Source organism: Hippocampus guttulatus, chromosome 20 (genome assembly GCF_054856545.1).
Source record: "Hippocampus guttulatus isolate MCC_2025c chromosome 20, RoL_Hgut_1.0, whole genome shotgun sequence".
Classification (NCBI taxonomy): domain Eukaryota; kingdom Metazoa; phylum Chordata; class Actinopteri; order Syngnathiformes; family Syngnathidae; genus Hippocampus; species Hippocampus guttulatus.
Genome location: NC_141280.1, coordinates 10,395,303 through 10,415,338, shown reverse-complemented (window position 1 = coordinate 10,415,338; position 20,036 = coordinate 10,395,303). Strand labels below are relative to the sequence as shown.

The following is a 20,036-nucleotide window of genomic DNA, read 5'->3' as shown; positions in this document are numbered from 1 at the left end:
CGACTAAACACAATTACAAAACATTTAATTGTGAGAATGTTTTAAGTTTGAATGTATTTCAAGGAAATAAAGTATTTCGAATTCTCTTTTTTTTATTTTGAATTCCCATTCGTAACAATATAGTTTTCAATTATATAGCACCAAATACGATTTTTTTCCTTTACCTTTTTTGGCTTTGGGCATTTTTTTTAAATGTTTGATTAAAAAATCGTGTATGTCAGAGCCATAACAGTCGCATTGTACAGTCACAATACGTGTTTGGATAAAGAGCATTTATTTTAACCCTCGAGACTCGCCGTACTTTGGGATTAAACCTGTCATGGCAGTGGTGAGATGTTCCGGTTTTTATGTTTTGGGTAATTATTTTCTTGTAGTGTATAAAAGATAGGAAATGGCTGGAGGTTATTTAATCACACTGTACGAGTATTCGCCACTCTTTTATATTAGCGTGGTTTCTTTGTGTTTTGTTGTGACAGCTGCCTTGGTCCTCGGCTGGTAAGTGATGTTTCGCCATATGTGACTTTACTGTAAACAGAGCAACCGTCGATATCTATTTATGACACAAGTGTGTAATGTATGAGTGGATTTCATTCTTTTTGATTCGAATTTTATAACCCCACGATGCACGTAGGTATCCTATATAACACGAGGTGGAGACTGGACTATTAAATCTCGTTTAATGGTTGTGGATCTTCATTTCCCTCTATGCTTGCCATTCTGAAAAATCCAACGTGTCTGAAATTACACGAATATTGTTTCTTTTGCTATTACCCATCTGCAGGGCAACAAGAATTTAAATAACAAGCATTTGGCTCTAGACCTTGTCCTTTAGCTAAATCAGTATACACATTATCAATTTGCCCTTTCAATCTATTAATTTTAATATCTTCTTCATTTGCTCATCAAGACATAAATTAAGTTAACTGTAATGTAACTCAAAATTTAATGCAATCAAAGTTTTATGTTGCGTGTTCTATTATAAATTTTTTAAATATTATTTTTATTCATCCATCCATCCATTTTCCGAACCGCTTTATCCTCACTAGGGTCGCGGGGGGTGCTGCAGCCTATCCCGGCTGTCTTCGGGCAGTAGGTGGGGGACACCCTGAACCGGTTGCCAGCCAATCGCAGGGCACAAAGAGACGAACTGTAGTGGGAATTTGACATTTAACAGTGTTAACATGTATCTTATACTTAACTGTTAGCTTGTATCATTGTATCAGCTCATCATGCTATCTGTAAGTGTTGATATGCAAGTTCGTTGCTATGCTAGGTTATAATTTTCCTGTACGTCAGGCTTGAACCCCTCCCAAGAAGAAAAAAATGGGAGAAGGGCCTCACTCCACTGCTTGGGGCATCGCTCCATCACAGATCTGTAAATGGTGTTTCTCCATCAATTGTAGATTAAATAAATCTCATAGTTGTGCAAACACCTTCATTGTCTTGGTTTCCCTGGACAAAACAACTACCATCCGCGCTCCCACTCACACCGAGGGACAATTTGGCAAGTTCCTTAAACCCACCATGCATGTTTTTGGAATGTGAGAGGAAACCGGGGTACCCATAGAAAACCCACGCAGGCACAGGGAGAAAACATGCAACTAACTAACTAACCAGTCCACCTCTGTTGTAGTTGTTTTTTTTTTATGTTTAATGTTCTGTCAAGCGCTGTGTTACATCAGCTGTTGTGCAAGACCAATATAAATAATCATGTATTTTATTCATGATCAAAATAATCCACCATGGCTTTTCTGAAAAAAAATATTCTATTGTGTCTCCTCTGAATGTATAAAAATAATAATAGTAATAATAATTATTATAATAAAACAATAACAGACCCCCGGCTGACTGAGATGAGCCATGATTGAAGTGACATTGATCTCCCCCTATAACTTTCCAAAATTTCACATTATGACTGTCTGAGTGAGTCCTCCCCTGTCTTCCCGATACGCCAGCCCACCCTGGTATTCATTGTGAAAATATTGTATTAAAACAAATACTGTATATCCATGTTTGACATTATTACCAGTCACTCCATATTATTATTTTTGCTTCAATGTCTTACAGGTTTGGTTTTGATGTCCCGGTGATCCTGCGTAGCTCCGATGACACAGAGTCCATCCAACCAACACCTGAAAAGCAAATGGTTCAAGTGACTAATCCGTTTTCCCTCGAAATTGGTTCAAGATCCGCATCTGTTGCCGGTAAGAAGTACAGCACTCGGCCATTCAAACTACAGCGGAACCTCCATATTGAGACACATTCAGTTGTTTTCACATGGTGGGTGGGGGGCGGATCCTATTCACTGGCAGAAAAAGGTCTGCGGAATTGATTCAATTTCTGCATCAATTGGTCATAAAATGTCTTATTGTACAGTGAAACTCCTCTACAACGAAATCATGTTTGCAGCAAGAATTTTTTCACAACAGGAGGCTTTTCACTGTAGCAAAGTTTATCTCAGATGTAAACACACACACACGCACACACACACACACACACACACACACAAAAGGTGTATGTGTACTCTTTATTTTTATTCCAACACTATACATAGTGCATAAATATGAGCATACACTTATTTGATATTTTTTAACATTAACATACAATTTTTTATATTAATCCCTCCACTTTGTCTGTTGGTTTTAAAAAGTCATTTACACTCTTTTGCTTCCCAACACTTCTCAATTTCTTGGATAATGTCTTTTATTTTGCTTCCTCTGTCTTTCATTTTAATCACTTTTACCCTCTCTTCCAGCATCAGAGCTCTTCTTGTCTTAGCTGCTTGACATCCAAAGGTCCGTTTTGTCGCCATTTTAGCAATGCAACATTCTTGCTGCGTCTGAAACGAACAATAACAAATATTTCCTGGACTACTGCGCATGTGTAAACTAATGTGGTGGTTGCTGTTGCCGTTTCCGAATGAAGCAGTTGAGGTCGCTGTTTGATTAGACTTTTTCGGAAGGCTTGTTTTCAGTGTAGGGAATCTCGTCACGAGGCAAGAGCAGAGAAAAATATTTCGTATAACGGAATGGGGGGGGGGTTTGTTGTACGGGGGGCAGGAAAGTGGGAATGGTGTTAATGCATGAAGATTTTTTTCACACTCGGGGTACTTTCGCCCATGTAGGTTTCGTTGTAGAGGAGTTTCACTGTATTTTGACTGAAGACCGTCACAGACCTTTTATAGACACCCCCCCACCCCAATTCCCCCTTTTATATAACTTCTGGTGTACTGCGTATTCTTCTCACTAGGGGGAGCATTCCGGTCAACCTTTTGGAAGTTTTGTTCACTGAACTGAGCCCTTTGTGAGATGATGGCAGATTAGGGTTGATGGTTTTGTATGACCTCGCATTCGTGCTTTCCAATCCTCCAGATGGCGCGTGGTTGAAACCAGGTTGTTTGGAGCACTGCGTCTTAAACTGTTTCTGGGGTTGCGAGGTCAGCGCCCTGCAGCGAGCATTGCAGGCCCACCAGGGTGGCTCCAGGTTCAGCAACCCACAGCATTTCAAGGAGGCGTTGCATCGCTTCTATCATCACGGCCAGAGCTTCTAGTATCCTTTTGAAAATACCGTGCCGGTCCATGAAGTTTTAATTTACATTGAAATTAATTCTGGTAGTGCAATCTTGGAACACGGAAATCTAGACCTGGCCAAATGAAGAATCCCTCCCTTATTCTCTCACTGAAAGTTGTAACGGGACACCCTAAGTGTCTTTTCCATAATCTTTTTCAATGTTTTCCAACTTGGTTGTTTAGGAGATATGAATATACTCACTTATGATTGAAATCTATTGCCAGATAAAAATACTGTATAAAATAGAAGTGCATCCATATCAGGTTCCCAAACCCTCTCTACTCTTTGATTTTTGCTCAGTCTAATTTGGATTCCAATTCCAAATAAACAAGGATTGCCATGGTTATTCACCATCATCATACAGAAATGGGACATATCGTTGTAAATTCTTTTCATTTTGAACTATCCATCCATCCATCAATCCATTTTCTACTGCTTATCCGGAGTCGGGTTGCGGGGGCAACAGCTTTAGCAGGGAAGCCCAGACTTCCCTCCCCCCTGCCACTTCTTCCAGCTCTTCCCTGTGGATCCCAAGGTGTGCCCAGGCCAGCTGGGAGAGATAGTCTCTCCAGCGTTTCCTGGGTCGTCCTCGTGGCCTCCTGCCGGTGGGACATGCCCGGAACACCTCACCAGGGATGTGTCCAGGACGCATCCTAATCAGATGCCCGAGCCACCTCATCTGTCTCCTCTCGACGTGGAGAAGAAGCGGCTCGACTCTGAGCCCCTCCCGGATGACCGAGCTTCTCACCTTATCTCTAAGGGAGAGCCCGGACACCTTACGGAGGAAACGCATTTCGGCCACTTGTATACGGGATCTCGTTCTTTCGGTCACGACCCGCAGCTCGTGAGCGTAGGTGAGGGTTGGAACGTAGATCGACTGGTAAATTGAGAGCTTTGCCTTTTGGCTCAGCTCCTTCTTTCACCACGTCTGACTGATACAAAGTCTTCATTTTGTACGACTTTATCAGGAAAAAAAAGTGATGGACAGGAATACAAAACATTACATTTTGGGTTTTGGTTAGGCTAACTATCATGAGCCAGAAAATGATTTGAATGTGCCCCTCTGACAAAACTGCAGACTTTTTTTGTGAATGGTGTCTGTCAAAGCTCTGATTGTTTGGCTCTTTGACGCGATTCTCTTAGTATCAGCAACGAAGATAGAGAGGAACGCTACACTTGTATTCCACCAGATCAGGGACTCTCAAATTTTGGACCTTTGCCCAGACGACGCTATCCTCTCGTGGCTGTATTGACCTTGGCGGAACAAGAAGCCCGAGACACTTATGACATTGTGAGTTCTTTGAATAGCAACAAGAGTGTGACTTTTTATTTATTTTATTTTTTTCAACTGAAGTCAGGATGTCAAAAGCATCTTATTAGAACACACCATGTCGTCTTCTTTCAGGTTGCCAGTGTCACTGTAATTCATGTACCAGATGATATATACAACCTGTCTGCAAGGATCCTCTTCCAGTACCTTCTCACCTCACAAGGGAACATGTACGAGTTAAAAGTATGTTTTCACGATGGCAAGCCGATCGTACTTTTGTACTTACTTCTACTCTCCAAGTTGCACTTGTTAAATGTGATGCGTGTTTCAGTCTTTCCTTTAAACCTTTCCAAGATACTGTATTTTCCGCACTGTAAGGCGGATTATAAGGCGCACCTTCAATGAATGGCCTATTTTAAAACTGTTAGGGCTATTCAATGCGCCTATAAGGCTATATAGCGACAATAGTGGCTGCGGTTGCACTATGCATCCACTAGATAGAGCTACGCTAAAAGAATACAATATCATACAGCTTTATTTATATAGAGACCTGGCTGTGGTTGTGTTATGCATCCACCAGATGAAGCTACACTTAGGGGAATACAATACAATACAGGACAGATCTAGTTTTAGAGTCTTCAGAACCATTGCAGTTGTAACAAAGCGCTTTACAGAACATTGAAAATACAACGTCCAAGAAATCAGAATATTGATACATGGGTGCATCGGATTAGAAACCGCACTGTCGGTTTATGAGAAAATCGAATGCTTTTCGGTGCGCCCTATAAGTGCTAAGTTAAGTCCTTATTACCCCACAGGGATAAATAAAGTTTCCTGAATCTGAATCTATAATGCGGAAAATCCGGTAAATGAAACTGAAATCATTGACCAATCCCTCTTGCAGGCTCTCTTCATGTCGGCTAATATTAGTGGGTTATCTGGTCATCCTGATCCCGACCCGATTACCCGTCCCAGTGAGACCGAGCATGAGGAGGAAGAGGCGGCTGGGAAGGTGGCGTCATCCCTACAGGATGATGAGGAGGAGGAAGATGATCAAGGCTGGTCAGATGGGCAGGGCAGAGACTGTGTCGTGTGTCAAAACGCAGCCATCAACAGAGTATTGCTGCCCTGCAGGCATGCTTGTGTGTGCGACAGTTGTGTCTCTCACTTCAAACACTGCCCCATATGTCGAGCTTTCATCCAGGAGTCCTTTGCCCTGACTCTTGGTCCTGCCGTGAACAATGAACTACATTACGAGTGAACACTGAACAACTGCCACAACAAAGTCAACCCCAAAGCAATTATGTGTCACACCCGTGTAGTCTCTTGGAATTATTTTCAACCGTTTAGGTATTGCTTTTCTATGAAGAACATGAAGATTTACGCATCCTTCCCTGTTGAATTTTCCTTCAACACTGAGGGCCACAAGACATTTTTGGCAACATGCTAATGAAGTTGCTTGCTGGTTTGACTCAAGGCTGTAATAATTTAAAATTGGCTCAAATTGTATTTTTGCCACTGAAGAAGATTGTAGTTGGTGTGTATTAATTGTTTTCACATTTGTGTGAATGTTTGTGTAGTTATTACATAGCGGTGTGAAGTTTTATGTTTCTCCTCTCTCCAACAGTGCGTTCATGAGGTATGAACATTTGTTTGTCTGCCCCGATTGATACCACGCACCCTAGTAATTTAGCTGCGATTAGGTTCCAGCCTCCCTGTGATCCTGGACATAAAAAAGGGTGACTCCTGATTGTGAATGTAGGAACAGTTGGTTAATCCCCACCCCAATTTTTCAATTCTAAATTGAAGAGCAATGGTTATTTGTTTATACATTATGTTGACGTTGGTGATCAGATCCAAAAATATGCATCTTTCAGATTCACACGTTTAACTGCTGGGTCTGTTGTATGCGCTGTTGTTGAAAATTCATTGAAAAGGCCATTTGCACTGAAAACAGTAGAGAGATTCAGTTAAGTTTCAACAGTTTCAAATTAATGCGTCACGTTTATGAAATAAAATGTATTGGAAAATAAGAGATTTCAACAGAACGGTTTATTGTCATATAAAGTTTTTTTTGTTTGTTTTTTTATACAAGTGTTGCGTGGGACACCAGAAGTGATCAGATTTCATGACAGTGGACACTAAAAGACAGCATAGAAGTCACTTTTGGTAGATGACAATATACTTTATGCAAATGCTGCTCCAACAAACATAAAGAATACATTTTTTTCTTCGGGGGCCATATGTATACAACAGCAAATCCATGAAGTTGTGATAACGAAAAGAAAAAGTAAGATCTATACAGGCTTGTAGTCCAGCTTGGACTCCAGCTTCTTTGAATCGGCCACTTTTCGCACGGCTTTCATGAAGTCCTCTTGGGTGACGTACTCTCTGTCGGAGCGGATAGCAAACAAACCTGCACACGCATGAAGTCCACGTGGACAAAGGTTATGTTCAAACTCATCAAGGGGGCTCATCAAAACAGCCAAAGCTAATGATGCGAAATGTCTAACCTGCTTCTGTGCAAACGTTTCTTAAATCGGCTCCGTTGAAACCATCGGACAGCTTAACAATGGCTTCAAAATCTGAACAGAAAGGCATTTTCAACAGCGGCGATTCATTGGCTTCCAATTCGTGACTTGGGTTTGTATAAAGACAAACCATTGTTAGAGCGATGTTTTTGCTCACCTATTTCTCCATGTTTGGTGATGAGACTGGAGTGGATTTTGAGGATGTCCAGACGAGCCTGTTCGTTGGGCAGCTCGATGTCTGTTTAAGCAGATGATGACATTAGTCCGCTAACATTTGGAGGTACAAAAAATATTTGTATACACAATTCAAAGGCTATCTTACGGATTTTGCGGTCGAGTCGGCCGGGTCGTAGCAGGGCGGGGTCCAGAGTGTCGGGTCTGTTAGTTGCCATGATCATCTTGACTCTGTGCAGTGTGTCAAATCCGTCCATCTGGTTCAGCAGCTGGCGAGAAACGCATCATAATCCGTTTTCAGTCTTGAAATCGCTCACCCACAGCCTTACATGGCTCTAGGTAAAAATAGAAGGCAATTTGGACTCAAACTGGACTTTGGGGACTTTTGTTAATGCATCCGTCCGACATAGTGGGATGCCCTTGAGTAAGGGAGTTACCCTGAAACTCAATTATGGGGCGCGGTCACCAATTTTCATCTGTAACTACAAGCTGTAACTATTCAAATCCAAACACCGGCGAGGAATTCCCTTCCCATGTATGAAATATCCATTGCAGCAGCACAGCAACATCATGCGTCACTGTTATGTGCGAAAGTCGAGACACCACAGTGGCTCGTTTACCTCCATCAAAGTCCTCTGAATCTCTCTGTCAGCAGAGGTTCCCTCAGAGAAACGTCGACCACCTACAGAGAACAACGTACAACAGTTAAAATTTGACTTGACAGAGTACACCGAAACTTAATAACACAGTCTATTTAGTTGGGGAATCAGGAATATTGATTTGACAGGAGCTGATTTTACGGTCCCTGTTTTTCAGAGGTAGGAGTAAGTCACATATGGGCAAGTCACAAGTAAGTCTGAAGTCTTAACCTTCAAGTCTGAAGTAAGTCCCAAGTCACTTGAAGGGGCGTGGGGGTGGGGGGTTGTCCCGTTAGGACACCAAATTTCAAGCAAGTCAAATCATTACTCAGTTCAACCAAGTCGTAAGTTACTTCAGAAAATATTGCTCAGTAGAGCATGTTGGCGTGCTAAAATATATTTTTGATCTTACATTGTGAACATTTACATGTCTAAACTTCGCAGGTTGTCACTTTGTTTAATTGGCTGAAGTTGACGCACATGAGTTTAAAGGGCTGCGCTGCCACATCAAATATGGCGGACACTCAAAATCAAAAAATAGCACACTGGATAGACTATTTAATGTAGTACTATTCTTTGTTCGACTCAATGTATCGATTTCTGTGCTAAAATAATGACCGCAGTTTTAAATGGCATAATTTCAAGAGTAACATGTCCGCGGTGTCTAATCTATCGCTTTCCGGACTTCGGAACCAAAGGCAGAAACGACGACGTATTTGACCAGCGTACGATGAGCTAAACCGTTGAGCTAACCAAGCTAGCTCAAATTCACAGAGCCATCTTAGATGCATCAGACAGATGAAACGAAATTTGGAGATGTTGTTGGACGCGTCTTCAAATTTCAAACCTTGCATGTTGCTGTTGTATTTTTCCCCCGCTTCATCAAAACCATCATCCTTGAAACCAAAGATGTCGCCGCATCTTTTAATTTTTCTCCTCAATTGACTGCTAGCGACATGCAGTACACGCCGGTTGTCTACGTTTCGATGTTTCGAAGCTACATTCGAAGTGCACGTCACTTCACGTCACTTCGTTATTAACTCATTCAATCCCAGCCATTTTACTGGTTTTGGACAAATGTATGAGTATGTCTGAACGCACTTTTTAGGTTGTCGCCTTTTGCAATTCATTAGTTTGCTTATGTTTGACTAGCTACATTAGCTGTGACCTAACTGTGAAGCTAATCTAGCTTCTCTGAATCTTTCGGTTTCATATTGCTGAATGAAGTTAGTTGTCTTGGTTCTGGCTCGAATCTTTTGAGTTATAAAAAGCTTGCATGTTTGTTGTTATCTTTATACTGAATTTATCCAAAAGATAATCCTTGAATCCAAACCGTATTTGGAGCTCCCTCCATGAAACTCGCTTAATGAGGTGGGCTCTGCACTCCGTCGGACCGGTGGCCGTCCGGGGCTGCAAAGTCAAGTCTTTCACAAGTTTTAGTCCAGCAAGTCGAAAGTCTGAAAATTGGCGACTCGAGTCCTCTGGCGTTCATTATGAGGGTTGCACCATTTTCTTATCAACTGAAGCGTCTTCAGTAAAACTTTTGTTTTGGATCCTATTCAAATGTGCAAGTGAACACAATGCTATGGCCAGTCAGTCTATGTAACATAAACAAATGTGACTTCATTTTAAGTGGTTTAAAACTAATTAAAAAGCAAAAGCGGGCCCAAAAAAAAAAATGAATACAGAACAAATTCAGCAGAGAATCAGGGTTTCTCACCGATGGCATCAATCTCATCCATGAAGATAATGCAAGGCTGATGGTCCCGGGCATAGTTGAACATCTCTCTGATGAGCCTGGCGCTCTCACCGATATATTTGTCAACGATGGAGCTGGACACCACCTGCGGGGTAACATCAGCTGACGCGCTGAATGGAAGCAAGACGACTTCACGTGACCACCTCGGTATGGACACTCACCTTGAGGAAGTTACAGTCCAGTTGACTTGCAACCGCCCTGGCTAAAAGAGTCTTCCCAGTACCTACAGGGGAAACGAGTCATCAAAATTAAAACCAGTTTATCAATAAATAAATAAATAAAATAAAAAGACAAAGACTTATAAAAACGGAACAGAACTCATGAATGACTTTTAACCTGGTGGGCCGTAGAGCAGGCAGCCTTTTGGGGGGATGATTCCGACTCGTTGGAAAAGCTCGGGGTTGGTCAGGGGAAGCTCAATCACCTGACATAAAATCAAAACGTCATTACGCTGAACTCAATGATGAAAAAACTGATTTCGGGCACCATTAACTTTTAATTACAGCACTGGACTTTTTCAGAAGTCTCAGTGTGGGGACTCTTATTAGCTAATCCCCTCCAAATCTGTCAAACAACCCACATCTTGTGGGTTGTTTTATTTTACCGCAGTTATAAGACTTTCAGGGATAAGGAAAAAAAAGTGACTGCGATGAAGCCATACAGGAACTCACACTCATGTTCATCAGAACAAGGGCATCGTGATTCTAAACTTTCCTCCTCAATATAAAGTCAGAGTTGTTCTGTGAGAGTACTGTAGAAAGGAGGAGAAGAAATGGTTTCACCTCTCTCAGCTCTCGGATCTGTTCTGACAATCCACCAATTTCAGAGTAGGAGACGCTGCCGGGGTCTTCGTGGGACATATTGTACACCAGAGGGTCCACCTCCCGAGGCAGGTACCTTTAAAAAAAACAACAACAAAAAAAACATAATGAGCTAAGACCTATCACCCGATAAATACCATTTTTTTTTCAAGATCACTCTTTTGTCAAACTGCTGTTACTTACCTCTCCTACATTTAAAGGCACATGTAAATTATTTTTTGGGAACAGAGCCTCATTTCGTGAAGCAAGGAAGACAAATGAATATAAATTCTACATGAGCATGTTACAGCTCACATTTTTTTACCCAACCATGATTATAAGAGCCTTTTTATATTATAGTGTGGTGAGACATTAGATTGCTATATAGGGACTTTATTCGACCCGTTAGGAAAATTACATATTTTCTGATCAGTGACTGTGGATTTATCAGAATGCATTGGAAATTAGCATCAAATAAGTAATAAGTCCAGCCTACCTCATTATAGTCAGCGTAGTCATATCTAAAGCCACTCTGGTGCCTGGTTTCAACTGTGACTTGTCCAACTAGGATGAATAGGAAGACCATTAAAAAAAAAAAAAAAACAGCAGCCTTACCTTTTTTTTTTTTTTAAACACGTGAGTATATGTTGTGTACCTACCTGTCTACGGCATCCAACCACATAACGAGGACCATTTGTTGCCTTGACAATGACTGTAATTAAAAACACACACACACACACACACACAAACATTACTATCACACGAATGATAGTATGACACAAAGATGTGATAGAACGAGAAGCTTACATTTTTCTTCCGTCAGCTGTTTGAGGACTTCTCCGACAATCTGCAAACATTGAAGCATTAATGTGGTTCAGCCTCATTAGTCACATTTCTGCCAGACACAATTTACAATATATTAAAAAAAACAGTAAGACAAAGTAATATTTAAAAACATATATTGCAGTGTAGATGCTGATATGTTTCTGTCATCAGATATTATTGTACATTTCAGTATGATCAATATAAAAGCATGTCAACACGATTTGCATTGGCATATAGTTGTACCACTAAATAAAATTCCTAACACAAACAATGTTGGCATGAATTAGTTGCTGGGCATTGAGTGCAAATAATACTCTTACCTGACCAACACTCTGCAGAGCTTTGAGGTCATTCTCTGACTTTTCATACTGTTTGGTTTGTTCTCGCAACTGTTCTCTCACTGAAAATCAAGTGGGGTTAGGGGGACGGGAGCTGCGTTTTAATTTCAAAATAAATAGACATGCAAACGACTTCTATTGAACGCCTCCGTGGACAGCTGGCTAGCCGGTTAGCAATAGTATATTTCCTTAACAGAATACTATAACTAAAAAAAAATAATCGATGACGGTTTCGTGACGTTATGTACGTATATATTCATTCATGAACCCATTAATAGCTATTGCGATTCGACAGCTATCCATTAAATTCAACATAAATGCACTTGTTTGCTCCGAGTTAGCATCTCGATACTGTACTGTTCTCCCATTCATGTGTACTACGATGCACACTGCATGACAAAGCACTAGCTAGCCAGCCAGCTAACAGATACCGGCTGTGTGATACTATAATGTATACAGACGCAATACACAACGTGTACACAGTCACGAACATGTAGGTACATGTTAAATGGGTTCTTACGTTCTTTTAACCGTCCGTCAACTTCTTTGTGTTCCAGCAATTTTTTACGGTAATCTTGTAGCGCTTTATCCCGGTTGTCCGCCATGATGCTGCAATGGATTCTGGGTATGCACAAGCGTCACCGATTGTTTTTTTTGTTTTGTTTTTTTGTTTTTTTTGCTGGTCAGCGGAGGAGACGTGAGTGCACTTCTCTGCAGCAGATCAGAATTTATGAATCAAACAACATACATTTCGTATTTTACTGTCATATTACCAGATTGCACTAGTAAACTCCAGCTCGCCTGTGCTGTGACCCGACGTGGGTGAATGGAATCGATCGATGGATGGATGGATTGATGGATGTTGCTTTATACATATTTGTTACATGGTGACACATTTTGTGAATATTTTGTTTTGTTTTTTTTAAATTGTGCTTTGCAAGAAATGTCTTTAGTATGGCGGCATGGTGGATTGAATGGTGAAATGGTGAGTACATCCACCACCTTTCCCGATTCAGAGGCTGCGGAATAACCATCAACTATCGGCCGCCTTCCACAAACCTAACCAAGATGCTCATCTCATTTTTCAATGTTGACAAAACAGAGCAGCACACTTATTTATGTTTTTTTTAATCAATTTTAACAAATAGGATAGCTAATAAATCAAAAGGTTCACCCAGTATACTTTTTTAAAACAAATGGTCGATTTTTTTCAGTCACTTATAGTATATGAATAATAACTATATTTTAATAGGATTGCACTGATATAGCAAACAACGACATAGAACACACTGGGTGCACTCTTGCACCTACAATACTTGCTCAGATCAAAGTAGTTTTTAAAAAGTAATAAAACCAAGTACAAAAACATAGAACACGCGATGGGAAGTTGGGGACACGCATCCCACAATGCCCTGCGCCAAAACAAGGACATTTTGGCAGGGTAAAAAAACTTGCTAATTTGAGGAAACGCCACACTTTGACACTGGTAAAGAATTGTATGCACCAGTGATCCGCATCATAGAGCCAAAAGAAGGGGCCAGCACTCTACAAGCTGCCAAAAGAAGAACCAAATAATTTGGCGCGCCTGCATCCAGGCGGAAAGGTCTTCTGTCCTGCAGGTCGCTCTCCATCCGTGCGCCCATTCTACGGAAGGCCGAGATGCCCCGCGTCAGCATTCCCTCCTCGCCCACCCGTGGCGAGACTGTGGCGGATATATATTGCACATTTTTGTTCTTCGTTGGCCGGCCCAGTCCCTACCCCCGCGAATATAAGGGTTCCACTGTATAGCTTTGAATTGTAATATTACAATTCACCACTTGGTGGCGGACATGGTTTAATTGTGCTTGCACGGCCTTTTAATGCCCTTCCCTTTTCTACAACACGAAAAGGCCAACTAATTTCGTGCGAATGCTCAGCAAGACAAACGACCTCAATAATATTAAAACTTTGAGTGAGTTGATTTTTGTGGGAAAAATGCTGTTCTACAGTTTTGGGCCGCCCTTGAATTGCATTGGTTTATGCAAGAGCCTTAAAAATCAATTTAAAAAATCACATAACATGGATATTTTCACCCTGGATATTTTTTACATGCTTCATCCTTTGGTGTTCAATAGTCTGTTCAATCTTCTATACGCGCAATTACCTATGATAAACACGATATATATAAGAGCACATATTTTGTTCATATTTAAACTGGGATTTTTGTCATACATCTGGACTGGTTAGGTAGCGATCAGTGGCGGATGCTGGTCTGTCGAGGAGGCGAAGCTCAATTTTGGCCGACATCATAAAATGTGTCCGTTTATTTATACATGAATTCTACTCTTCGTTCCTTTTCAAGAAAATGATCTGTGACCCTGTCATACCAACAAGGCGTCTTTTCCAGGGTCCTAACTGTGGTGATATAAGTCAGTCTGCGAACACAAGCAACTACAATAAAACACACCAGAAATAAAATATTAATCAGTCACAAGTCGTTTACAACAAAGAGAGTGTCGCTAAGATTATTAGAAGAAGTCTCCAGTCCAACTCAGAACAGAATGAGAATTGAAAAATGCTCCCATGGACCCCTACACCAAAAGATTCGGTGATTGGCTCATTTTGCTGTCAATCAAAAAGAGATTCAGCCTCAGACAGATCATCCAACCATCATACAGAAAAGCTCAGCGTCGGGGCCAGCCCATAAACGCCCACTGTCCATAGACTCCCAGCGACGCTGAGCATCTGTTGAGCCATTATCTAATGACTCGTCTCGTTTCAATGCATTGGGACAACCTACACTGAACTCTCTCGACGCCCAGCGTCCACACAGTTTAAAGCACAGTGAAGCTGCGGGAATGAATGAGAAGAGAGTCGCGTCTTAACCAGTAGTAAGAAGCTGATTCGGAACAAAAGTTGTGCGCGTTGTTGCGCATATTTAGTCAATGACATGCACACACAATTGTATGTACACACATATATTTGATCACTTATTTTTGGACATTTTAGGGGAATCTGAGCTTCCCTTGCAGTCTTAGAGCAATCGCCTCTGGTAGCGATGCTATGCGGACCCCCAATGGCAGTAATGAAAGATTGTAGCATCCTCCATAATTTATGTTGCCCATTTCTGCACTAGATACACAAACCTCTGCCCAAAATTAACACTTTCAGGCACAGCGGTTACTACAGTGGACAGTTTATCACGTTATCAGGTTGCAAGGTGCCTGAAAGGGATATGCACACAAAAGACAGAGATACTGAGACAGCTAAAAAAATGACGCGAGTCACGGCTGTTTTATTAGGCTATGGGCTTGCTGTTACATAAACCTTCATGCAGCGACAGTGTGAATTATGTAAATATTTAACAATACCTATAGAAGCATTTTTCCTTTTTGAATAACAATGACATGAGAATTCTTAAGTAGAGTGTTTGTCCGTGTTTAGGAGCATCACAATTTCGTAGTTTATTCAACCTAAAGGGTAAATTACAGCTGCATGTTAATCGCCTTCAGAACTGCGAATTAACATAAAAACTTGCAAAATATTTCAGAAAGTTGGTATGTTGTTATTATTTTTTAAAATTGATCAATAGGATGGAAAACATCTAAACTGGGTGGAAATATATATATTTTTAAATGATAGTTAGTTTCAACACTGTTTGTACTTTGTAGTAAGCACAATGCCTGGATGAATGCCCATTGACATTAACACACAATAATTGATAAATCAGCAATTTGTGAGCGGGACACCGCTGTCGAGAACCTTATTAGGCCTGTAATAAAACTGTCAATAAACAATGTGAAATTTAAAACTGCTGTGTTGTCTCTGGCAACATATAACATACCAGAACATGTTGGCAGAATTCTCCATTTAGGGCTATACTTGAAGGCTTGGTTCTCTGACACAGGGGTTACCTTCCTTTCGTGCCGTATGGTGTTGAACATATCTCCATGTTCCCAATTCTTTTTTTCCCGAGATAGCCTTTTCTTCCGTTCTTATAAGATCAGTTTCTCGCTTCTCTCTAAGCATTATGTTAACGACATGACAAGTAAAGCCACATAAATGTTGAATATTTTATAGTTCTTAAGTGTAAAGTCTTTTTTTATCCAGACTGGTAAATTACATGGACAGTTAAGATAAGATTTGAAGATGTACAGTATATATCACCATTTATATTTATTTTTCGACATTTTGTAATAGATTTTCCACCCTGTTAGGTTTGTTTGCCTAAAAAGGGCAATTTTTAAAAAATGTTTTGTTTCAGCTACAGCTATTATGAAAGCGCTATATATATATATATATACAGTATATAAAATTTAAATTCCTCGTCTCACCCCCCCTCGGGTGGTGTCCGTCCCTCATTCAGCTCGGGTCCTCTACCAGAGGCCAGGAAGCTTGAGGGTTCTGCGCAGTATCCTTGCTGTTCCCAGCACTGCACATTTCTGGACTGAGATGTCCGATGTTGTTCCCGGGATCTGTTGCAACCACTCATCTAGTTTGGCGGTCACTGCCCCGAGTGCTCCGACCACCACAGGCACGACTGTCACCTTTACCTTCCAGGCTCTCTCCAGCTCCTCTCTGAGCCCTTGGTATTTCTCGAGTTTCTCGTGTTCCTTCTTTCTGATGTTTCCATCACTTGGGACCGCTACATCCACTACAACGGCTTTCCTCTGTCCTTTATCTATGATCACGATATCTGGTTGGTTCGCCATTACCATCTTGTCAGTCTGGATCTGGAAGTCCCACAGGATCTTCGCTCTGTCATTCTCCACCACCTTCGGAGGTGTTTCCCATTTTGACCTTGGGGTTTCCAGTCCATACTCCGCACAGATGTTTCGGTAGACTATGCCAGCCACCTGGTTATGGCGTTCCACGTAGGCTTTCCCTGCCAGCATCTTACACCCTGCAGTTATGTGTTGGATCGTCTCAGGTGCCTCTTTGCACAACCTACACCTTGGGTCTTGTCTGGTGTGGTATATCTGGGCCTTGATGGCTCTGGTGCTCAGGGCCTGCTCTTGAGCAGCCAGGATGAGTGCCTCTGTGCTGTCCTTCAGGCCAGCCCTCTCTAGCCACTGATAGGACTTCTTGAGATCGGCCACTTCAGTTATGGTCCGGTGGTACATCCCGTGTAGGGGCTTGTCCTCCCATGATGCTCCCTCTTCCAGCACCTCATCTTCTGTTCCCCATTGTCTGAGACATTCTCTGAGTACGTCATCTGTTGGAGCCTTCTCCTTGATGTATTCATGGAGCTTGGATGTTTCATCCTGGACAGTGGCTCTCACACTCACTAGTCCCCGGCCTCCTTCCTTTCGGCTTGCGTACAGTCTCAGGGTGCTGGATTTGGGATGGAACACTCCGTGCATGGTTAGGAGCTTTCGGGTCTTAACGTCCGTGGTCTGAATCTCTTCCTTTGGCCACCTTATTATTCCTGCAGGGTATCTGATCACTGGCAGGGCATAGCTGTTTATTGCCCGGGTCTTATTCTTGCCATCGAGCTGGCTTCTTAGGACTTGCCTCACTCGCTGGAGGTATTTGGCCGTAGCCGCTTTCCTTGTTGCCAGTTCGAGGTTGCCATTGGCTTGTGGTATACCGAGGTACTTGTAGCTGTCCTCAATGTCTGCTATTGTTCCTTCAGGGAGTGAGACCCCTTCAGTGCGGACTACCTTTCCTCTCTTAGTCACCATCCGACTACATTTCTCAAGCCCGAATGACATCCCGATGTCGCTGCTGTAGATCCTGGTTGTGTGGATCAGGGAGTCTATGTCCCTTTCGCTCTTAGCATACAGCTTTATGTCATCCATGTAGAGGAGGTGACTGATTGTAGCTCCATTTCTGAGGCGGTATCATCCATGTAGAGGAGGTGACTGATTGTAGCTCCATTTCTGAGGCGGTATCCATAGCCTGTCTTGGTGATTACTTGGCTTAGGGGGTTCAGTCCTATGCAGAACAGCAGTGGGGAGAGTACATCACCTTGGTATATGCCACATTTGATGGGCACTTGGGTAAGTGGCTTGCCATTGGCTTCAAGTGTGGTTTTCCACATCCTCATCGAGTTCGCAACGAAGGCTCTTAGGGTCCTGTTCACCTTATACAACTCCAAGCATTCAGTGATCCATGTATGTGGCATCGAGTCATAGGCTTTCTTGTAATCAATCCAGGCTGTGCACAGGTTGGTACGTCGGGACCTGCAGTCTTGTGCGACTGTTCTGTCAACCAGGAGCTGATGTTTGGCTCCTCTGGTATCTCTACCAATGCCCTTCTGTGCTTCGCTCATCTATTGATCCATGTGTCCACTTATCTTAGCCGCAATGATGCCTGACATGAGCTTCCATGTTGTGGAGAGACAGGTTATTGGCCGATAGTTGGATGGGACTGCACCCTTCGAGGGATCCTTCATGATCAGGATCGTTCGCCCTTCGGTTAGCCATCCTGGGTGAGTCCCATCCCTCAGCAGCTGGTTCATTTGTGCTGCTAGGCGCTTATGGAGTGCTGTGAGTTTCTTTAGCCAGTAGGTGTGGACCATGTCCGGGCCTGGTGCTGTCTAGTTCTTCATATCTGAGACTCATTCCTGTATGTCTGCCACTGTTATGGTAACTGGGTTCCGTTCAGGGAGGTTGCTGTGCTCCTCTCTCAGGGTCACCAGCCATTGTGCACTGCTGTTATGTGCAACCTCCTTCTCCCATATGCCTTTCCAGTACCTTTCAGTTTCCAGTCTTGGTGGGTCAGCTCTGTTGTTAGGACCCTGCCCCTGAGCGTACACTTTTGCAGGTTGTGTTGCGAACAGCCTGTTTATTCGTCTGGCCTCATTCTCTTTCGTGTACCGCTTTAGGCGGCTGGACAAGGCTTGCAGCCTTTGTTTGGCAGTTTCGAGTGCTTCAGGTATGGTCATCTGGGTGTACCTCTCGGGTATCGACCTTTTCATCACACCTCTCTGGGCCTCCGTCAATTGACATCTATTGAAATCTTTCCGAGCCGCCTTGATCTTAGCCTCCAACCATCTTTTCCATGGTGGGTAACGTATCTCATGGCTTCCATGGTTGCTCTTATAGCCAAGCATCTCAAGGATCACTGATGCTGAAGCGTATATCAGCTCAGTTGCTGCCTCGCTCAGCATTTCATTCATTGGGGCTGGCCTCCCAATCTCATCATCTGCATTCATTGGGGCTTGCCTCCCAATCTCTGGTATGACCTCCTCCTCTGATCTGGCAGCCTGGGGCCCTTCACCATGGAACCTGCGTTGTACCTCATCAATCTCAAGTTGTGACAGCAGTTGCCGTTTGTGGATGTTGGAACACTGAGCTACTAGTTGTTTCGTGGTCAACCGTGACTGTGGGTTTCGAAGTAACCATTTAGCCCACATTCTCTGCATGTAACCCCCTGACTAGGGTTGCTTGAGTAGTAGCATTCCAACAGAGCCATGTTATCGCATCTAGCCCATCTCCGCTTTGTTCCAGTAGCCCATTTTTCATCAAGGTGCTCTGGTTCCCCAGCACCTGACGCAGACCTTGTTTGGCCGGGCGACGTCTGAGCCGGCCTGTCGTTCATTTTATTGTCTCTCATCATTGTATGAGGTAGGCATTAGCGTGAAGGATCTTGCCCAAGGACCCACGCTGGATGGTGTTATGTGCTCATTTTTTGCCCCAAGCGGGATTCGAACCACCGTCTCTCGTATGGCAAACCGATGCCTTCGATGCCTTACCAACTGAGCTATCCAGCCGCTTATATATACAGTAGATATATATATATATATATATATATATATACATGGAGCCAGGAAAACCAATGCATAAACAAGCAATTGCAAAAGGCAAGGTAGTAATAAATCTGATAACGTAAACGAAATGACAAGAGTCCAATTACATAAAAAAATAAAATAAAATAAGGGCAGGATAAAAGACTAAATAATATCAATACTTACAAACGATGGACTGGAAAGCAAAAACAATTATGACAAGATCAAGAGGCCTAGAAAACAACACCTGAGCATCAGCAGCAAACAGGGTCAATAATGCGACGGAGATTTGTAAATTAAGCAGTCCTGAAATACATGGCGAGCTGATGAACATTGGCAGCAGGTGTGCATGCTGGACGGAAAGCCCTCCTCTGCCACCTGCTGGAGACGCACAAGAATAGAATCATGATTGACTGTCCA

The 20,036-nt window shown here is 42.5% G+C and overlaps 2 protein-coding genes across 2 annotated transcripts; one reads left to right on the top strand and one right to left on the bottom strand.

The window, feature by feature from the left end:
* Positions 1-310: 310 nt before the first annotated feature.
* Positions 311-6,888, top strand: cgrrf1 (cell growth regulator with ring finger domain 1). The gene is made up of 6 exons (XM_086100565.1): positions 311-495; positions 2,068-2,204; positions 3,372-3,549; positions 4,714-4,861; positions 4,976-5,083; positions 5,745-6,888. The coding sequence occupies exons 1-6, from the start codon at positions 392-394 to the stop codon at positions 6,099-6,101; spliced, it is 1,032 nt and encodes a 343-aa protein (XP_085956691.1). The 5' UTR covers positions 311-391; the 3' UTR covers positions 6,102-6,888.
* Positions 6,871-12,524, bottom strand: psmc6 (proteasome 26S subunit, ATPase 6). The gene is made up of 14 exons (XM_086100564.1): positions 12,426-12,524; positions 11,888-11,967; positions 11,550-11,589; positions 11,402-11,454; positions 11,239-11,306; positions 10,725-10,839; positions 10,279-10,366; positions 10,104-10,165; positions 9,904-10,027; positions 8,166-8,227; positions 7,694-7,814; positions 7,529-7,609; positions 7,354-7,425; positions 6,871-7,256 (listed from the first exon to the last, which is right to left on the bottom strand). The coding sequence occupies exons 1-14, from the start codon at positions 12,508-12,510 to the stop codon at positions 7,138-7,140; spliced, it is 1,170 nt and encodes a 389-aa protein (XP_085956690.1). The 5' UTR covers positions 12,511-12,524; the 3' UTR covers positions 6,871-7,137.
* Positions 12,525-20,036: the final 7,512 nt, after the last annotated feature.

Bases quoted from the DNA above. Each gene is read 5' to 3' on its own strand.
- cgrrf1 (XM_086100565.1), top strand. From the start codon at position 392: ATGGCTGGAGGTTATTTAATCACACTGTACGAGTATTCGCCACTCTTT. The intron at 2,205-3,371 runs GTAAGAAGTACA...CCAATCCTCCAG, and splicing joins AAGATCCGCATCTGTTGCCG to ATGGCGCGTGGTTGAAACCA. The intron at 4,862-4,975 runs GTGAGTTCTTTG...GTCTTCTTTCAG, and splicing joins CCCGAGACACTTATGACATT to GTTGCCAGTGTCACTGTAAT.
- psmc6 (XM_086100564.1), bottom strand. From the start codon at position 12,510: ATGGCGGACAACCGGGATAAAGCGCTACAAGATTACCGTAAAAAATTG. The intron at 11,968-12,425 runs GTAAGAACCCAT...CTTGATTTTCAG, and splicing joins TGACGGACGGTTAAAAGAAC to TGAGAGAACAGTTGCGAGAA. The intron at 11,307-11,401 runs GTAGGTACACAA...TATTCATCCTAG, and splicing joins TGGTTGGATGCCGTAGACAG to TTGGACAAGTCACAGTTGAA.